Source organism: Ranitomeya imitator, chromosome 5 (genome assembly GCF_032444005.1).
Source record: "Ranitomeya imitator isolate aRanImi1 chromosome 5, aRanImi1.pri, whole genome shotgun sequence".
Classification (NCBI taxonomy): Eukaryota; Metazoa; Chordata; class Amphibia; order Anura; family Dendrobatidae; genus Ranitomeya; species Ranitomeya imitator.
The window spans coordinates 610,413,937-610,432,725 of record NC_091286.1 but is presented as its reverse complement, the minus strand read 5'-3'; the positions used below and the strand labels follow the sequence as shown (position 1 = coordinate 610,432,725).

General features: G+C 45.3%; 1 protein-coding gene across 1 annotated transcript in view; it reads left to right on the top strand.

The window, feature by feature from the left end:
• Positions 1-18,789, top strand: part of LOC138638604 (ribonuclease H1-like) — a 176,061-nt gene that overhangs the window by 110,419 nt on the left and 46,853 nt on the right. Inside the window, exon 5 of the mRNA XM_069728045.1 lies at positions 9,431-9,515. Within this exon, the coding sequence (XP_069584146.1) occupies positions 9,431-9,515 (85 nt within the window). The remainder of the gene's footprint in view (positions 1-9,430; positions 9,516-18,789) is intronic.

The window sequence follows — 18,789 nt, the reverse complement described above, 5'->3', positions numbered from 1 at the left end:
ACCAATCCGAAGCCGGTCACCCTAAATGTGTTCAGGAGCCCTCCGCCGCTGATCCCAGTTTATCCCAGTGTACCTAGTTCCCTCAGTGGACTTCGTCACTGCTGCAACCCATGGTTTCTCTGACCAAGAGATTGAATTCCTCCATGATCCCTCTGTGGCTCGGAGTGCTCGCAGGACCGATATACATGGTCCCTCTCCTACATGGGAGCCGTCGGCTAGCAGCGGCCGCGAGTATTCTACAAACGTGCAGGCATCTAGAAATAGAAGTTTTCATTTGATGATCTCTCTCCCCAAGGATTTGCTGAGAACAAGACTTTGAACATGGATCGGATATTGCCTTGGACCTGCCAGAGCTTCAGTAAAGGATGAACTCGCCTATTTGTCATCAACCAATCTCTGTACATTGACGAGGACTCCGGTCCTGCTCTAGACTACGCAGTGTCCCTCATAAGGAGACTAAACTCACTCGTCGAGCATTTGCCATTCAGTCCGGGTATGCTATTCACTGGACCGAGGCTTCTACGTGGGATGCCGTGCCTGGTCTGATTTTAAGGGCGACTGGTCCTTTAAAGGGCACCGATCTCCCCACACCATCAACAGACGAGCACACGGAGTGTCGCCTCCATGTATTGTCTCCTGCATTCAGGCCTAACGCCAGACAACCTGCCCTGTCCACCTGGAGACCTGAACTCTGGATGTACAGAGGCACCCTTTTTGTGCGTCTGAGCGCCCCCCTCTGCATCACCACTATTTAGCAGAAGATGCAAGAAGGCAGATGACCCCTCTCCACTTCCCTGTTAAGAGGATGGTGGATCGAGGGTTCCTAATTTTTAACTCTGCACCGTCAAAAGAGAGCGGCGATGACAAGAGACTGACCTGCTGGATGCAGCCGCGCCTTCTGCCACTTGGCAGATTAACCGGGTAGAATCTCCTGTGGTATACCTGCCCGATGTATCATCAATTAAAAATACCACGGACTGTCAGATGGCAAATCTGGTTCGTTCCGTCTTGTGGCTTCGGGTTCAGCGCTCTACCCTCCCTAGCCGCCGCATGGACTGCTAGAGCAATAGTCTCCTGGCTGGAGACCTTTTCTACTTTGATTCACTCCAGTAACCTTTTCCTGAAGACAGTCCAACTGGCCAATCAAATCTTTTGATCGGGAGACTACGTTTTTACAGCCCCAACCAGCAGTGGAAGGGTTGTCCAGGACAGTCTAGATCTAGGGGATCTTGGTTCCAAAAAGGGGAATGCAAAGTAAGACCGATCCTGGACCTCAAACTTCTAACAACCTTTCACAAGGTTCTTCTTCGAATGGAGTTCCTCCGCTCAGCCATTACTTCACACAGAAAAAGGTGCAGTTTCTGGCATCCATCGACATTCGGGATGCTTACCCTTTTCAAAAATTCCTTTGCTCTTCCATTCGTGAACAGCATTTTCAAGTCACGACCTTGTCCTTCGGCCTTGCTACTGCACCCAGAGTGTTTGCAAGGCTCATGGCGGTTATGTTCCTCTTGCACCCTAGAGGCGTGGTCGTCCTGCCCTGTTTGGTCGACTGTCCAGCTGCCCCTCCAGGACTACGCTTAGTAGTCTAGATCACTTGCGATACCCTCTCACATGGGCTGGCAGCTTAACTTAGACAAGTTCTCCTCATTTCCAGCCCTGTAGATATCCTTTTAGGATGATTCTGCACACTTTCAGAAGGATGGTAATTCTCCCTCGAGACAAGGTCATGGCCCTTCAACACGGAGCTTGCGCACTTGATCACTCATCCCCCTCATTTCATTCGATTTGCTGGGAGTGTTCTGAGGAAAAATGGTGATAATGGAAGCCGTTTCCTTCGTTCCGCTTGTTTTCAGCAAGTCAAACAGACTTTCAGACGATAGTCTCTGAGCTCCTTCATCCAGGGCCTTTCTCCCAGTTCAATGGTTATTAGTAACTACCAGTGCCAGTCTTCTCCCGATCATTGCTCTGGAGATCCGAACAGTAGTCCTACAGCAGGTCCACTGCCTTCTGGCGGGTCAACCCATCCAAATTCAATTGGACAATGCCACGGCTGTGCCATACGTCAATCATCTAGCAGGTACCCACGGTCAGGCGCCATAGCTGAGGTACCTCACATTCTCTGATGGGCTGAAATCTATCATTTGGTGATCTCGGCAGTACATATCCCAGAAGTAGAACTCTGGGCGGCGAACATATTCAGCTGTCAGGGTTTCGCCTCAAGTGAGTGGGAACTTCAGCAGGAAGTCTTCCATCAGATCTGGAATGAGTTATCCGTATTCTGGACAAAGTGAACGCTCTGAGTAGGTAAGTCTCGAGGACGGTGTCCTTCCGAAAGTTGGACACTTTATCTTGGGCTTCCTGACATTTACAGGAAGGGTTTAGCCGTTTCATCGGCCATGTTAGCCTGGTGGATTCCTTTCACCATTCAGGAGTCCTTCCATGTTAGATGTCAGCCTATCTCCCTGTCTATCGTTGGTTCTAGGCACCAGGTGTCGACAAGGCATGCCTGCAAGCTTGCGGATTCCTCCAGTCCGCATGCATTCTTGAAGCACTATAATTCCCACACTTCCACAGATGGGAGTCTGGGCAGGCGGACTCTGTAAGCCAGGGTGGCGCACTTGTAAGTAGCGGTTACACAGGGCCTGATCTGATGTTGTCCCCTCCCAGGGAATGCTTTGGGACATCCCATGGTCTGTCACCCAATGAGGCGAAGGTGAAATAGGGTTTTTTGTGTACTCACCGTAAAATCCCGTTCTCCGAGCCATTCATTGGGGGACACAGCTGCCCCACCCTGTTATTAGCTTATGCTTGTTTTATAATCTAACATGCTATGCTCTCATATGATATGACATGCTGTAGGCTCATATGTTGATCTCCTACTGCTTTTGCACCGAACTGGTTAGCTGAGAGCCAGCAGGAGGGTGTATACTGCAGGGGAGGAGCTAATTCTTTGTATCACTTAGTGTCAGCCTCCTAGTGGCAGCAGCATACACCCACGGTCTGTCCCCCAATGAATGGCTCGGAGAAAAGGATGGTGGCCCAATTCTAACGCATCGGGTATTCTAGAATATGCATGTCCACGTAGTATATTGCACAGCCCAAGTAGTATATTGCCCAGCCACGTAGTATATTGCCCAGTCACACATATGCACACACGCAGGATAGAAGAGATGGATTACATACAGTAAATACTAATAGGATAGATATATAGATGTTTGTGATGAATACAATTAATAGTGTGTATGCAGCTTACTGTACATGTATTTAATAAAAGATTGTCGGAAAAAAATGGCATGGTCTCCTGCACAATTTTCGTAACCAGCAGAGGGAAAGCGGACGGCTGGGGGCTAATGTTGATAGCCTGGGAAGGGGGCAATACCCATGGAGCTTCCCAGGCAATTAATCGGTTCACAGCTGTATAATTAGCCTTTACTGGCTAGTAAAATGGGGGACCCATCCCCCCAAAAAATAACCAGCAAAGGCTATATAGACAGCTGCGGGCTGATATTAAATAGCCTAGGAAGGGGCCATGAATACTGCCCCCCTTTCCCAGGCTAACATCAGCTCTCAGCTGCCCTAGAAAGGCGCATCACTAAGATGCGCCAATTCTGGCACTTAGCCTCACTATTCCCACTTGCCCTGTGGCAAGTGGGGTGATAGTTGAGGTGTTGATGTCACTTTTGTATTGTCAGGTGACATTAAGGCCTATTTCCCCGATGCCCTCGTCATCTGCAAAAAGGTGAAAAAAAACTATTCCTCAGCAGAGATGCTTTTAATCCATTTGTACCACGACTGGTCCAGCTCTGCTACATCTAGATGGCACGCTGCATGATGCGACCATACAACCTGTCATCCAGCAGACACTCTAAGCACCGTGTACTCAATGACTCTCTATGAACTCCTACTACCTATCTGACGGCACCGCGAGTGTGAGAAAGTTCTGCTCTCAGTGCGGTGTGACAAATCGTGAGTTCACGGCCAATGAACTCTCTTCAACTGTGTGACCGCACGAAAATTTCCCATGGCGCTAGTGCTGACTTCAGAAAGGTGAAGTGATTTCATTTGCCGTGAACTCACAGGACCTGTCAGATGGCACAGCAAGCAGTAGAACTTTATCACGCTCGTGGTGACATCAAATAGGGAAGATGGGAGTTCACAAGACACTAAGTACACGGTTCTCAGTGTGTCTGCTGGATGACAGACTGCATGGTCGCATCATGCAGCCTGCCATCTAGATGTAGCAGAGTTGGATCCGTCGTGGGACAAATGGATTAAAGGCATCTCTGCGGAAAGTTGAGTAATTTTTTTTAACCTCTTTTGCAGATGACTAGGGCATCGGGGGGTGGGGGGGATAGGCGAGGTTGTAAGTATGATTTAATTAATTATATTAAAGGAATACGTGTCTTTCAATTAAAGGACTTTTTCTGGGTGTCTGTGTTTTCTTACAATGTTGACTATGGGGTTAGTAATGGGGGCTTCTTATTGACACCTCTCCATTGCTAAACTCTGGGCTTGATGTCCCCTGACAATACAAAGGTAACATTAACTCCCCCAACTATCACCCCGCTTACCACCGCTACAGCGTAAATGGGAAGAGTGAGGCTCAGTGCCAGAATTGGCGCATCTTAGAGATGCACCTTTTTTGGGGCGACTGAGAGCTGATGTTTTTAGCCTGTGGAGGGCAGTATCCATGGCCCCTTCCTAGGCTATTATCTGTCTGCATAGCCTTTGCTGGTTATAAATTATAGGGGGACCCCACATCCATTTTTTTTTGTCCCTCATTTTAATAGGCAGTAAAGGCTAATTACACAGCTATAAGCTGATATTAATAGCCTGGGAAGCTCCATGGGTATTACCCCCTTCCCAGGTTATCAAAATCGGCCCCCAGCCATCCACTTTCCCTCTGCTGGTTGCAAAAATTGCGCTGGAGCCCATGCCAATTCTTTCTGAAAAATATTGTATTAAATACCATGTATATACTCGAGTATAAACCGAGGCACCTAATTTTTGCCACGGAAAACTGGGTAAGCTTATTGACTTGTGTGTAAGCCGGGTATGCATTGTCCCCTCATCCCTGTCATTGTATGCATGACTCTCCTGTCCTGGTATGCATGGCTCCTTATCCCCTATCCTACTCGCCCTCCAGCTTGCCTTCGCAGCATCTTGATTGTTACGAATTCCGGCGCGATCATGTGGTGCCTCTCATTAAGGTAATGAATGTGCACTCCATGCCTATGGGAGTGGAGAGGTGTGCATCTTCATTACCTTAATGAGAGGCACCACATGATCGCGCGGGAAGAGCTGCTGGAAACTGGAACCATTGAGATGCTGCGTGGGCACGCTGGAGGGTGGGTAGGATGTCTTCTGCAAGCCGGTGGCTGTCACTGTGCACTGCTATAAGAGAAATAAATATTAATTACTCTTTAGCAGCGGGCACTGTTACAGCCGCTCTTGTGACCCGCTGCTCCCCCTCCCCGCTGGCTTCCTGGACAATTGACTCGTGTATAAGCTGATGGTAGTGTTTTCAGCACAAATGTGCTGAAAAACTCCGGGGTGTGTGTATATACGGTACATGTACAGTAAGCTGCACGCACTGTGCTAATTGTATTTCACAGACCTCTATATACCTATCCATTATATGTATTTACTGTATGTAATCCATCTTTTATCCTGTCTGCTCTTGCAGTGATTTTACAGTACATGCCAAATGAATTGCTGGCTTTTCTTTTTTGTAATATATACGTGTGTGTGTCTCTGACATCTATATACCTATGTATTCTATGTGCATTTATTCTGTTCTAGCCTTTCAGTGTGATTTTACTTTATGCGGTACATGAATTGCCGGCTTTTCAAAATCAGACAGCACTCGCATAGTCTAACAAGTGCTGTGATTTTTTTTTTTTTTTTTTTCTGGCACCCATAGGCTTGCATTGGTGAGTCTTGGCCGAGTCTCGGTGACAATAGCAGCATGCAGCGATTTTATGTGCACGCTGAATACTCCCGACAAAATAAACTGTAATGTGAGCTGCCCCATAGATTAACACTGTGCTGAGTGCTATGTGATGTTTTCTCACATGGCACTCTCCTGTATTCTACAGTAATGTGATGCTGGCCTTGTGTACACTAGTGTTGGACCGAGCAGGGCAGCACTACCACTAACTAGTGAGTGAATGCTTTTTCAGACCCTTTTTTTTTTTTTCCTTCCTTCTTTCTAATTACAGTTCTCTTTAATCTTGTGTAAGCTGTGGGAGATGCCCCTTAAGGGTATTGTGATGCATGTGTATGTATGTGTTTATTGTATTCTTATTCTTATTGTGCAGATATGCAAGGAAAAAATAGATTTGGTTCACTAGCAAAATGTTTACTTTCTGTTTGCAAATAAACTAATCAGACAAGAACCACTTGAATCACTTAACATAGTAACATAGTAACATAGTTAGGAAGCCCGAAAAAAGACATTTGTCCATCCAGTTCAGCCTATATTCCATCATAATAAATCCCCAGATCTACGTCCTTCTACAGAACCTAATAATTGTATGATACAATATTGTTCTGCTCCAGGAAGACATCCAGGCCTCTCTTGAACCCCTCGACTGAGTTCGCCATCACCACCTCCTCAGGCAAGCAATTCCAGATTCTCACTGCCCTAACAGTAAAGAATCCTCTTCTATGTTGGTGGAAAAACCTTCTCTCCTCCAGACGCAAAGAATGCCCCCTTGTGCCCGTCACCTTCCTTGGTATAAACAGATCCTCAGCGAGATATTTGTATTGTCCCCTTATATACTTATACATGGTTATTAGATCGCCCCTCAGTCGTCTTTTTTCTAGACTAAATAATCCTAATTTCGCTAATCTATCTGGGTATTGTAGTTCTCCCATCCCCTTTATTAATTTTGTTGCCCTCCTTTGTACTCTCTCTAGTTCCATTATATCCTTCCTGAGCACCGGTGCCCAAAACTGGACACAGTACTCCATGTGCGGTCTAACTAGGGATTTGTACAGAGGCAGTATAATGCTCTCATCATGTGTATCCAGACCTCTTTTAATGCACCCCATGATCCTGTTTGCCTTGGCAGCTGCTGCCTGGCACTGGCTGCTCCAGGTAAGTTTATCATTAACTAGGATCCCCAAGTCCTTCTCCCTGTCAGATTTACCCAGTGGTTTCCCATTCAGTGTGTAATGGTGATATTGATTCCTTCTTCCCATGTGTATAACCTTACATTTATCATTGTTAAACCTCATCTGCCACCTTTCAGCCCAAGTTTCCAACTTATCCAGATCCATCTGTAGCAGAATTCTATCTTTTCTTGTATTAACTGCTTTACATAGTTTTGTATCATCTGCAAATATCGATATTTTACTGTGTAAACCTTCTACCAGATCATTAATGAATATGTTGAAGAGAACAGGTCCCAATACTGACCCCTGCGGTACCCCACTGGTCACAGCGACCCAGTTAGAGACTATACCATTTATAACCACCCTCTGCTTTCTTAACACAATCTAAAACAATATCTCCAAGTTCATAACAAAATGGTACTTTTAATGACTGATGCAGTTTTAATATCTCTCCCTTTCATGACTAGCGTCTTAAGTACTTTGTAGATCACCATTGATTGTTAAAGGGTTCCTGTCACCAGGTTTGGCCGCCAAGAGATACGGCCACCACCTTTCAGGGCTGATATACAGTGTGGTGACTCAAGGGAGAAAAAATAAAAAGTGGACCACTAGACCGAGACAACGAACCACCCACTGGCAAGCTGACCAGATGGACCGCCCCCTATACAGGGAGAGCACAAGGGCCTGCCCCTATTGCCTCGGCAACTGGGAGACCAGGGTGGAAAAGAGACTCACGGAAACCCTGGGAAAGCCAGTGAGCAAGAGACACTGGACTGGAGGGGTACTGCTGTGACACAGGGCTGGCGGGTACTGCTGTGACACAGGGCTGGCGGGTACTGCTGAGACACAGGGCTGGCGGGTACTGCTGAGACACAGGAGTGGTGTCCGGGTGGGAGTCCTCCAAGCTAATAGAGAGGACAGGAAGAAAGCACCAGAAGGGAGTTAGAAGTGCGCATGCGCAGAACTGAACCTGGCGTGCGCGCGCACCCGACAAGCAGCAGAAGCCGGAAGCGAGCGCTGAAGAGAGGACGCTGCAGCTGAAGAGGCGCGCCGGGACGCCGAAGACAGGTGAGTATGACAGGGCGTGGGGTGCTGCAGCGGCATGACATACAGCATTCTATAATTCTGTATATCTGTCCCCAATCTGACCTGTACAGAAGAAAAATAGTCTGGTGTGAAGGTCATCGCTAGTCTTGGTCCAGCACCTCCCATCTTCTTATGATCCCCGTCCTTCTGCTTGCTTCATGTGGATCAGTGTTCCCCAAGTCCGGTCCTCAAGAGCCACCAACAGGTCATGTTTTGAGGATTTCCTTAGTATTGCACAGGTCATTGAATGCTTGCCTGTCCAGGTGATGCAATTATCACCTGTGCAATACTAAGGAAATCCTGAAAACATGACCTGTTGGTGGCTCTTGAGGACCGGAGTTGGGGAACACTGATGTGGATGATGCATCCCTTCGTCATCCACAGTCTCCCCGACACATGGCTTCTGCGCAGGTGTACTGCAGTGAGCTCTTATGACCTTTCCTGGCACCTGCGCACTGCACTGCAGTACTTTGCTCTGCCCTCAACAGGACAGAGGTGCGCATCAGCGTGGTGCCGAGGAGACACATCATCCACATGAAGCAAGCAGGAGGGTGGCATCTCAATAAGAAGGGGGTCGCTGGACCAAGAGCAGCGACGCCCATCGGACTGGGACGCTCACCAAGTGAGTAGAAGTTATTTTTCTACTCTTGCAGGTCGGGTTGGGGGCAGATATACTAGAAGTCCCGAAAGGTGATGGCTGTATCCTCTTATCTTCTAAAATTGGTGACAGTTTCCTCCTTTTAAGATCAGCTGTAAATGTGATGCATATACATATTCCAGCCTCTGGCAGTGACCGTGGTCTGCAGTTCACTAACATTCTTGGGTTTCTATGCTGCAACCTCCTTTTTCAAACCTCATCAAATGTTTTCTATAGGGTTCAAGTCATGCAACTTTTGTAACCCAAGATAGATTTTATCCACCAAGGTATAATTTTAATCAGTTTGACGGTGCTGACATGACACTATCTGTAGGTTACCGTGCACAATCCAGGTTCCCTTTAATACTAATTTGCAAAGAGGAAATTAATAATTTGGTTTACAACTGTGTATTAAAAAAAAATTGCCTTGTGGCCCTGTTACTTCTGAAGAGCAGATAAGAGCTTAAAAAAAGTCATCAATTTTGAAACAGTTGAAATTGTTGTTGAAAAGACACATCTTGAAACAGAGAAAAAGTATGAATCCATCAGCATGTCACTTAACGTATATCAGTCTCCCTTTATTAGGCAGCCAGAACAGCGATACAACAAGCCCGTGATAACAATATTACCAGCCTGACTGTTCATACTGACAGCGAGTATACTGTTAAGGGTAAGTAGGTTTTCATTCTGAATGACTTGTTTTATACTGGAAAGGTTGTGTAGATGCCAGAAATCTGTAACCTGCATGAACCCATTACTGGTGCATTTTGATTCCTTGTTTGATGCGGGCTCAGAAGCTGACCCTACATCATACCCTGGAGATGCTGGTTGCCTCACATTCAGGATCTGTCTCTAAGGGCTCATCTCCACTTGTGTGAGAAAAATAGGTCCGATTTACAGACCGAAAAAACTGATGTAACGTCTGCGAGTGTCATGCGATTTTTTTTTTTTTTTTTTTTTTATCGCAACATCCGTATGACATCCGTATTGTTGTCCGATTTTTACGCACGGGTCTCCTTTGAAAAGCCGGTAATTCAGCGCAGAGTACAGTAAAATCACAGTGACAGGTTAGATGAGAGTAGATATATACACATAGAATAGGTATATATATATGTCAGGGAGATATAGATATATAGATATATAGCTATATAGCAGCGCGAGACAGCTTAAAAGCTGGTAATTCAATTACCGGCTTTTGCTTTCTCCTTCCTAAACCCGACATGATATGAGACATGGTTTACATACAGTAAACCATCTCATATCACCATTTTTGTTGCATATTCCACACTACTAATGTCAGTAGTGTGTATATGCAAAATTTGGGCGTTCTAGCTATTATATTTAAGGGTTAAATGGCGGAAAAAATTGGCGTGGGCTCCCGCGCAATTTTCTCCGCCAGAGTAGTAAAGCCAGTGACTGGGGGCAGATATTAATAGCCTGGAGAGGGTCCATGGTTATTGCCCCCCCCCCCCCTGGCTAAAAACTCCTGCCCCCAGCCACCCCAGAAAAGGCACATCTGGAAGATGCACCTATTCTGGCACTTGGCCACTCCCTTCCCATTCCCGTGTAGCGGTGGGATATGGGGTAATGAAGGTAATTGTAAGGTGACATTAAGCCTAATTAATAATGGAGAGGCGTCAATTATGACACCTATCCATTATTAATCCAATTGAATGAAAGGGTTAAAAAAAACACACATATTATTAAAAATTGTTTTAATGAAATAAAATCAAAGGTTGTTGTAATATTTTATTTAACGCCCAATCCAATCACTGAAGACCCTCGTTCTGTAAAAGAAAAAACATAATAAACCAACAATATACTTACCTTCCGCAGATCTGTAAAGTCCAACGATGTAAATTCTTCTGAAGGGGTTAAAACATTTTGCAGCCAGGAGCTTTGCTAATGCAATGCTACTCCTCGCTGCAAAACCCCGGAGAATGAAGCTAAATATAGATCAATGAGCTATATTTAGCTTCATTTGCGGTGAGGCGCCCTCTGCTGGCTGTTCATAGATCGTGGGAACTTTCCTAGAAAGCTCCCAGGCAATTCAGAATTCAGCACATAAAATATATATATATATCTATATCTATATATATCGCAGCACTAAATAGCTTAAAAGCCTGTAATTCAATTGCTGGCTTTTGCTATCTCCTTCACAAACCCGACATATGAGACATGATTTGCATACAGTAAACCATCTCATATCCCCTTTATTTTTTTGTGTATTCCACACTACTAATGTTAGTAGTGTGTATGTGCAAAATTTGGGTGCTCTAGCTATTAAATTTAAGGGTTAAATCACGGAAAAAAATTGTCGTGGGTTCCTGCACAATTTTCTCTGCCAGAGTGGTAAAGCCAGTGACTGAGGGCAGATATTAACAGCCTGGAGAGGGTCCATGGTTATTGCCCCCCCCCCCCCGGCATCCTCCCCCAGCCACCCCAGAAAAGGCACATCTGGAAGATGTAGTTACCTTCAGTTGCGGTGAGGCGCCCTCTGCTGGATGTCCTCATATGGCAGAGGGCGCATCACCGCGACTGAAGGGAACTACAGGTCATTGACCTACATTCCATTCATTCCCCGGGGTTTTACAGCCACAAGCACAGCTGCATTAGCAGAGCTCCTGGATGTAAAATTAGTTAACCCCTTCAGATGGATTTACAGCGTGGGAAGAGACAGATGGATTTACAGCGTGGGAAGAGACTGATCGGAAGGTATGGGATATTGTTGTTTTTTTTTTTTTTTTCCTTTTTTACAGAACGAGGGTCTTTAGGTGGATTAAGAGTATAATAAAATATTACAACAACCTGTGTCTTTATTTCCTTAATTTAACCCTGCTGTTCTGTTGGTCAAAAATGACCGACTTTGAACTTCAATATTCTTTAAAATATTCAAGATGCGGCTCTGAAACCCGTGGCCGACCGACCCATCCTCATTTAAGTCAATCAACCACAAGTTTCAGAACCGCATCTTGAACACCCCAAAAAATACCAAAGTTCAAAATAGGTCTCCCCAGACCGAACAGAACAGCAGGGTTTTTAAAAGACTTTGTAGTAATGTGTGTGTGTTTTATTAACCATTTCATACAATTGGGATTAATAATGGAGAGGTGTCATAATTGACACCTCTCCATTATTAATCTGGCTTAATGTCAACTTACAATAGCAATACAAATACAATTACAATTACCCTTCATTACCCCATATCCCACTGCTACATGGGAATGGGAAGAGTGGCTAAGTGCCAGAATAGGCACATCTTCCAGATGTGCCTTTTCTGGGGTGGCTGGGGTCAGATGTTTAGCCAGGGGGGGGGGGGGGGGGGGCAATAACCATGGACCCTCTCCAGGCTATTAATATCAGCCCTCAGTCACTGGCTTTACCATTCTGGCGGAGAAAATTGCGCGGGAGCCCACGCCAATTTTTCCCGCGATTTAACCCTTAAATATAATGGCTAGAGCGCCCAAATTTTGCACATACACACTAACATTAGTAGTGTGGAATATGCAAAAAAGGGATGAGATGGTTTACTGTATGTAAACCAGGTCTCATATCAAGTCGGTTTGTGAAGGAAATGGCAAAAGCCGACAATTGAATTACCGGCTTTTAAGCTATCTAGCGCTGCATTTAAAAAAAATAAAATAAAAAAATATATATAAATATATATATATATTACAGTCCAAAAGTTATGACACACCTTTTCATTTAAAGATTTTTTTCAGTATTTTCATGACTATGAAAATTGTACATTCACACTGAAGGCATCAAAACTATGAATTAACACATGTGGAATTATATACCGTACTTAACAAAAAAGTGTGAAACAACTGAAAATATGTCTTATATTCTAGGTTCTTCAAAGTAGCCACCTTTTGCTTTGACTGCTTTGCACACTCTTGGCATTCTTTTGATGAGCTTCAAGAGGTAGTCACCGGAAATGGTTTTCACTTCACAGGTGTGCCCTGTCAGGTTTAATAAGTGGGATTTATTGCCTTATAAATGGTGTTGGGAGCATCAGTTGTGTTAAGCAGAAGTCTGGTGGATACACAGCTGATAGTCCTACTGAATAGACTGTTAGAATTTGTATTATGGAAAGGAAAAAAAGCAGCCAAGTAAAGAAACATGAGTGGACATTATTACTTTAATGAATGAAGGTCAGTCAGTCCAAAAAATTGGGAAAACTTTGAAGGTGTCCCCAAGTGCAGTGGCAAAAACCATCAAGCGCTATAAAGAAACTGGCTCACATGAGGACCGCCCCAGGAAAGAAAGATCAAGCGACACCTCTGCTTCTGAGGATGTTTATCCGAGTCACCAGCCTCAGAAATCGCAGGTTAACAGCAGCTCAGATTAGACACCAGGTCAATGCCACACAGAGTTCTATCAGCAGACACATCTCTACAACAACTGTTAAGAGGAGACTTTGTGCAGCAGGCCTTCATGGTAAAATAGCTGCTAGGAAACCACTGCTAAGGACAGGCAACAAGCAGAAGACACTTGTTTGGGCAATAGAACACAAGGAATGGACATTAGACCAGTGAAAATCTGTGCTTTGGTCTGATGAGTCCAAATTTGAGATCTTTGGTTCCAACCACCGTGTCCTTGTGCGATGCAGAAAAGGTGAACGGATGGACTCTACATGCCTGGTTCCCACCGTGAAGCATGGAGGAGGAGGTGTGATGGTGTGGGGGTGCTCTGCTGGTGACACTGATGGGGATTTATTCAAAATTGAAGGCATACTGAACCAGCATGGCTACCACAGCATCTTGCAGCGGCATGCTATTCCATCTGGTTTGCGTTTAGTTGGACCATCATTTATTTTTCAACAGGACAATGACCCCAAACACACGTCCAGGCTGTGTAAGGTCTATTTGACCAAGAAGGAGAGTGATGGGGTGCTACGCCAGATGACCTGAACCCATTCGAGATGATTTAGGGTGAGCTGGACAGCAGAGTGAAGGCAAAATGGCCAACAAGTGCTAAGCATCTCTGGGAACTCCAAGATTGTTGGAAGACCATTTCCAGTGACTACCTCTTGAAGCTCATCATGAGAATGCCAAGAGTGTGCAAAGCAGTCATCAAAGCAAAAGGTGGCTACTTTGAAGAACCTAGAATATAAGACATTTTCAGTTGTTTCACACTTTTTTGTTAAGAATGTAATTCCACATGTGTTAATTCACAGTCTTGATATCTTCAGGGTGAATGTACAATTTTCATAGTCATGAAAATACAGAAAAATCTTTAAATGAGGTGTCCAAACTTTTGGTCTGTACTGTATGTGTGTGTATGTGTGTGAGTGTATATATATATATATATATATATATATATCTCTAACCTGTCAGTGTGATTTTAATGTACATTGCGCTGAATTACCGGCTTTTCAAAGGACAGCGGTGCGTTAACATCAGACAACAATACGGATGTCATACGGATGTTACGATAAAAAAATCGCATGGCACTCGCACGGCAATCGCATACGTTACATCCGTTTTTTCGGTCCGTAAATCGGACCGTTTTTTTCTCACAAGTGGAAAAGAGGCCTAAGGCCGGGATCACATATGCGAGAAATATGGCCGTGTCTCGCATGTTAATACCCAGCATTGCCGCCGTCACTCTGGAGCGGAGCGTGCAGCTGCATGTATTGCTATGCGGCCGCACGCTCCGCTCCTGAGTGACAGCGGCAATACTGGGTATTAACATGCGAGACTCGGGCGGGGATCACACATGCGATAAATACTGCCAACACCTGTTAACTCCTTAAATGCCACTGTCATTCTCTCACAGCAGCATTTAAATTTCACGCTCTGGGGGCACATTGTTCTGGGGTGACAGTGGGATGCCATGACTGCTATGGAACATGCTCAAGATCCCCGTGCTTACTATTGATATTCCTGTGAAGAGCAGCCTGTCCCTGAGCTTAATTGAAGACCATGGTTTGCTCCATACATTGCAATACAATTGCATTGTAATACAGTATACAGAACAAGTGGTCAGATAATCACAGGTTCAAGTACCCTAGGGGGACTTTTATAATAATTCAAACTTTTTTTTTTTTTTTTTTTCAACTTTCAGAACTTTTCATTGATAAAAAAATATATATATGTAAGCTTGGTATCAAGCAATTGTAAAGAAAGCAAATATCCAGCCATGTGCAGCAAAACAACTTGTCCTAAAAAGAAACAAAAAACAGATCTCATTCTGCTTAGTCTTTGGAAGAATAATAAAGTTTTGGCTCTGGGGAAAAAAATACCACAAAAATGATAATTGGCTGTGATGGGAAGCATTACACAGTAATGTATATTGCCCCTGCCAGTTTCTTCTAGTAGTAATTTCTCATGATGGTCATCATTGGAAAGTGAAGAATAGTTTAGGCAGAGACTCGCCATGTGATAGACTCTAAAGATACTCGCATCTCACCAGAGCCTCCTGTCGCACAGCCTGTATATGCTGGGAATATTTATCACCAGTCCCTGATATATGCCTCTGTATAGCCATAGCTATACTGGTCACAGTATCAAAAATTAAAGTATAGTGGCATGCTGACTCGTACCAGTGTGATAGCCAAAAGTACACTCTTGTGTCTTCATCTAGAGCCGTGATGGCGAACCTTTGACACGTGTCAGCACTAACACGCATAGTCATTTTCAATGACATGCAGCCGTATACAGAAGTACGGGGCTGCATGCTATGCAGGACGTTTCTACCTCGGCTCCTTCTTGGCCAGGTGCAGTAGCTGAGGATAGAGATGGTTGAACCCGAACAGTAAAGTTCTGCGTCCGTACCGAAAACTGACTTCTCCAGGGAGTCTTACTGTATGGGTTAGTCTTCTTTCACACTTGCATATTTCTTTTTCTGTCACAATACGTTGTTTTGTGAATAAAAACGGATCCAGCAAATGGCGCTGCTGGATACGGTTTTTTTTTTCTCATAGACTTGTATTAGCGACAGATGGCCTTCTGTTTCATCCGTCGTGCACTGGATCCGTCGTGAAATCACTGTCCAGGCAGAGAAAACAAGGAACATTTTTTTTTCTTTTTTCTCTACGTCGGAAAATCTCTCGGCGACGGATCCTGCGGTGTCCATCGTTGGCTATAATGGAAGCCTATTTGCGCAGGATCCGTCGCTGATTGTGAAAAGCAGGAATCCAGCGACTGATGCCGTCTTTTGAAACTGAGCATGCGCGGAAGAATTTCCAGTCAGGGAAATTCTCTTTTTACTATTGATGCTGCCTATGCAGCATCAATAGTAAAAAGATACAATGTTAAAAATAATAAAAAAAATAATAAATCGTGATATTCTTACCTTCTTGCATCCCCCGCAGCCTTCCCGCGGCCCACCCGATGCTGCCGGCAGCTCCGGTTCCTAGGGATGCATAGCGAAATGACCTGATGACGTAGCGGTCTCGCAAGACCGCTATGTCATCACAGGTCATTATCTCGCTATGCATCACTGGGAACCGAGCATCGGGAATACTGCAGGGGCTGTGTGGGATGCCGGGAGGGTAAGAATATCACGATTTTCTATTTTTATCGTGGGTTGTGTATGCGTTTTCGCATCAAAAAACCGCGGCGAAGACTCATACACAACGTGTGCACATAGCCTTCTAGGATGCACTGGAACTATCAAAAAAAAGCTCCAGTGCATCCGTTTTTTACAATTGGCACAGGATCCGTCTTTTCAACATTGACGGATTGTGACTGATTGTTTAAAAAAAAAAGGAAGTGTGAAAGAGGCCTTAGGCTGCCCAAACACCGGGTGTTTGTCGCTCTGTTATGTGCTTGGCAGCGCTGCAAACACCCCTTCTTGATTGGCAGTGAAAACATCTCTGCCGGTCAGCCGCGGTTCCCATGCAGTTAAAAGTCAGGGTGAGCACTCGGCTGTGATCGGAGGAATAAAGTTTACCTGCGGTCACTGGTGTCAGCTGATGGGACAACTGATCCCATTATCCAATACCTGCTGCCGCTAATAACAGTGAGAGCTGGTGCGGGGGATGGGAGTATTCAGCCGCTCCTGTGCTATAAATAAATAATAAATTGTTGGTTTCTCTGGATTATTGATAACCAGCCAGGCAAAACTCACAGCTGGGGGGGGGGGCTGCAACCATCAGCTGTCGGCTTCAAAAAGGCTGGTAATCAAGAATAGAGGGGTCTCCACACTTTTTTAAAATTATCTAAATAAATTTAATTTTAAAAAAACACAGCGTGGGGTTCCCTCCATTTTTTGATAACCAGCCTTGCTAAAGCAGCAGCTGGGGGCAGGTATTCTCAGGCTGGTATAGCAGACAGCCGCTGCCCAGAAAAGGCACGTCTTAGAAGCACCCCAATTCTGGGCTTTGCCCGGCTCTTCCCACTTGCCCTGTAACAGTGGCAAGTGGGGTTCATGTCACCTTTGTATTGTCAGGTGACATCAAGCCCACAGCTTAATAATGGAAAGGCGTCTAGAAGACACCTATCTATTACTAATCCTATAGTTGTATGGTAAAGACACAGCCAGAATAAAGTCCTTTATTTGAAATAAGACTAAGCACAGTTTTCCATTTTTATTTAAATGCCTATTCCACTGAAGCCCTTGTTCTCCTGTAATAAAACTAAAATAAAAAATAATATACCATACTTGTCTGTCGTTCTGTCCCTTGCCGTAATCCATGTCTGGGGGGAAAACTGTTTTCAACCTGGACTGTGCCAAGATGTGACTGTCCAGGCTGAGAACCACCAGTGACTGAACTGCTGCGAGCGCAGCCTCGGACATCAGTGGTGATGTCATCGAGGTTACCTCCGGTCAGTGAGGCTTCGTTCCCAACCGGGCTGAACTGCCGTGACCTCGGTGACATCCCCGCTAGCACCATGTGAGTTTTTCCTCACGGTGCTAGCGGGGATGTCACCAAGGTCACGGCAGTTCAGCCCGGCTCGGTAACTAGCCGTACTGAAGCAGACAGCTGAGGGTTGCAGCCTGGCTGGTTATCAAAAATAGAGGGAACCCAAACCATGTTTTTTTTGTATTTAATTATTTACATTGCAGGAGCAGCTGATGAATACTCCCATCCGCTGCTCCTGCTCTCACGGTTATTAGCGGCAGCAGGTGTCACATGATGGAAGCAATTGTCCATCAGCTGATACCAGTGAGCAGAGGTTAACTATATACCTCCAATCACAGCTGAGCACTGGCTTCTCACAGCATGGGAACCGTGGCTCTGACTGGTGGGGATGATTTCACCGCCAATCAGAAGAGGTGTTTGCCGCGCTGCCAAGCACATGGCAGTGAGGCAAACACTGATGTTCGGGCAGCTGAACCCGAACGGCTGAACATTACTGTTCGGGTTTGCCCATCTCTAACTCCAAGCTCAAAAGGTTCATCAGATGCCCTGGGAGGATTTCTGTCACACGATGAATGTTCCGTTAACCCCTTTAATGACCGATGATACGTCTTTTAACTGACCTGCAATATAAGAGAATAGCCTCCCCATACAATTGACAATCCAGCAGCTGTATCGGCCACGATCAGTGCTTGCACTGTCCAAATCTGTTTAACCCCTTAGATGCTGCTGTCAATAGTGACTACTTCATTATAAATGGTTAACAGAGTGTGGGGGCTTCCTCTTTATCCCAAATGGTGCTCTCAGATCATGATTTTGTGGTCCTGATGTTTGCCATGGCAATTCATGACCAAATAGCGGCCTTAGTCTGCCGGCTATAGTAATCTGTTCAGAAGTTAGAGGCATTTTAGGCGGTAAAAATACAATTTCCAGTTCACCTGACAGCACACTGGAGGACGTCCTTCTTATCCTTGATGGGACAGGAACACGAGAGGTTAAAAGGACCCTCCCCCTACCCCCCTTCAGTGTTTTTCCTGTCCCATCAGGGATAGGAACGGACGAGAGGATCTGCCGTTCTGTGCGGGGGGGATGTGGATCGGGGGGGCTCGGCCTCACCCTTCCCTCCATGAGACTC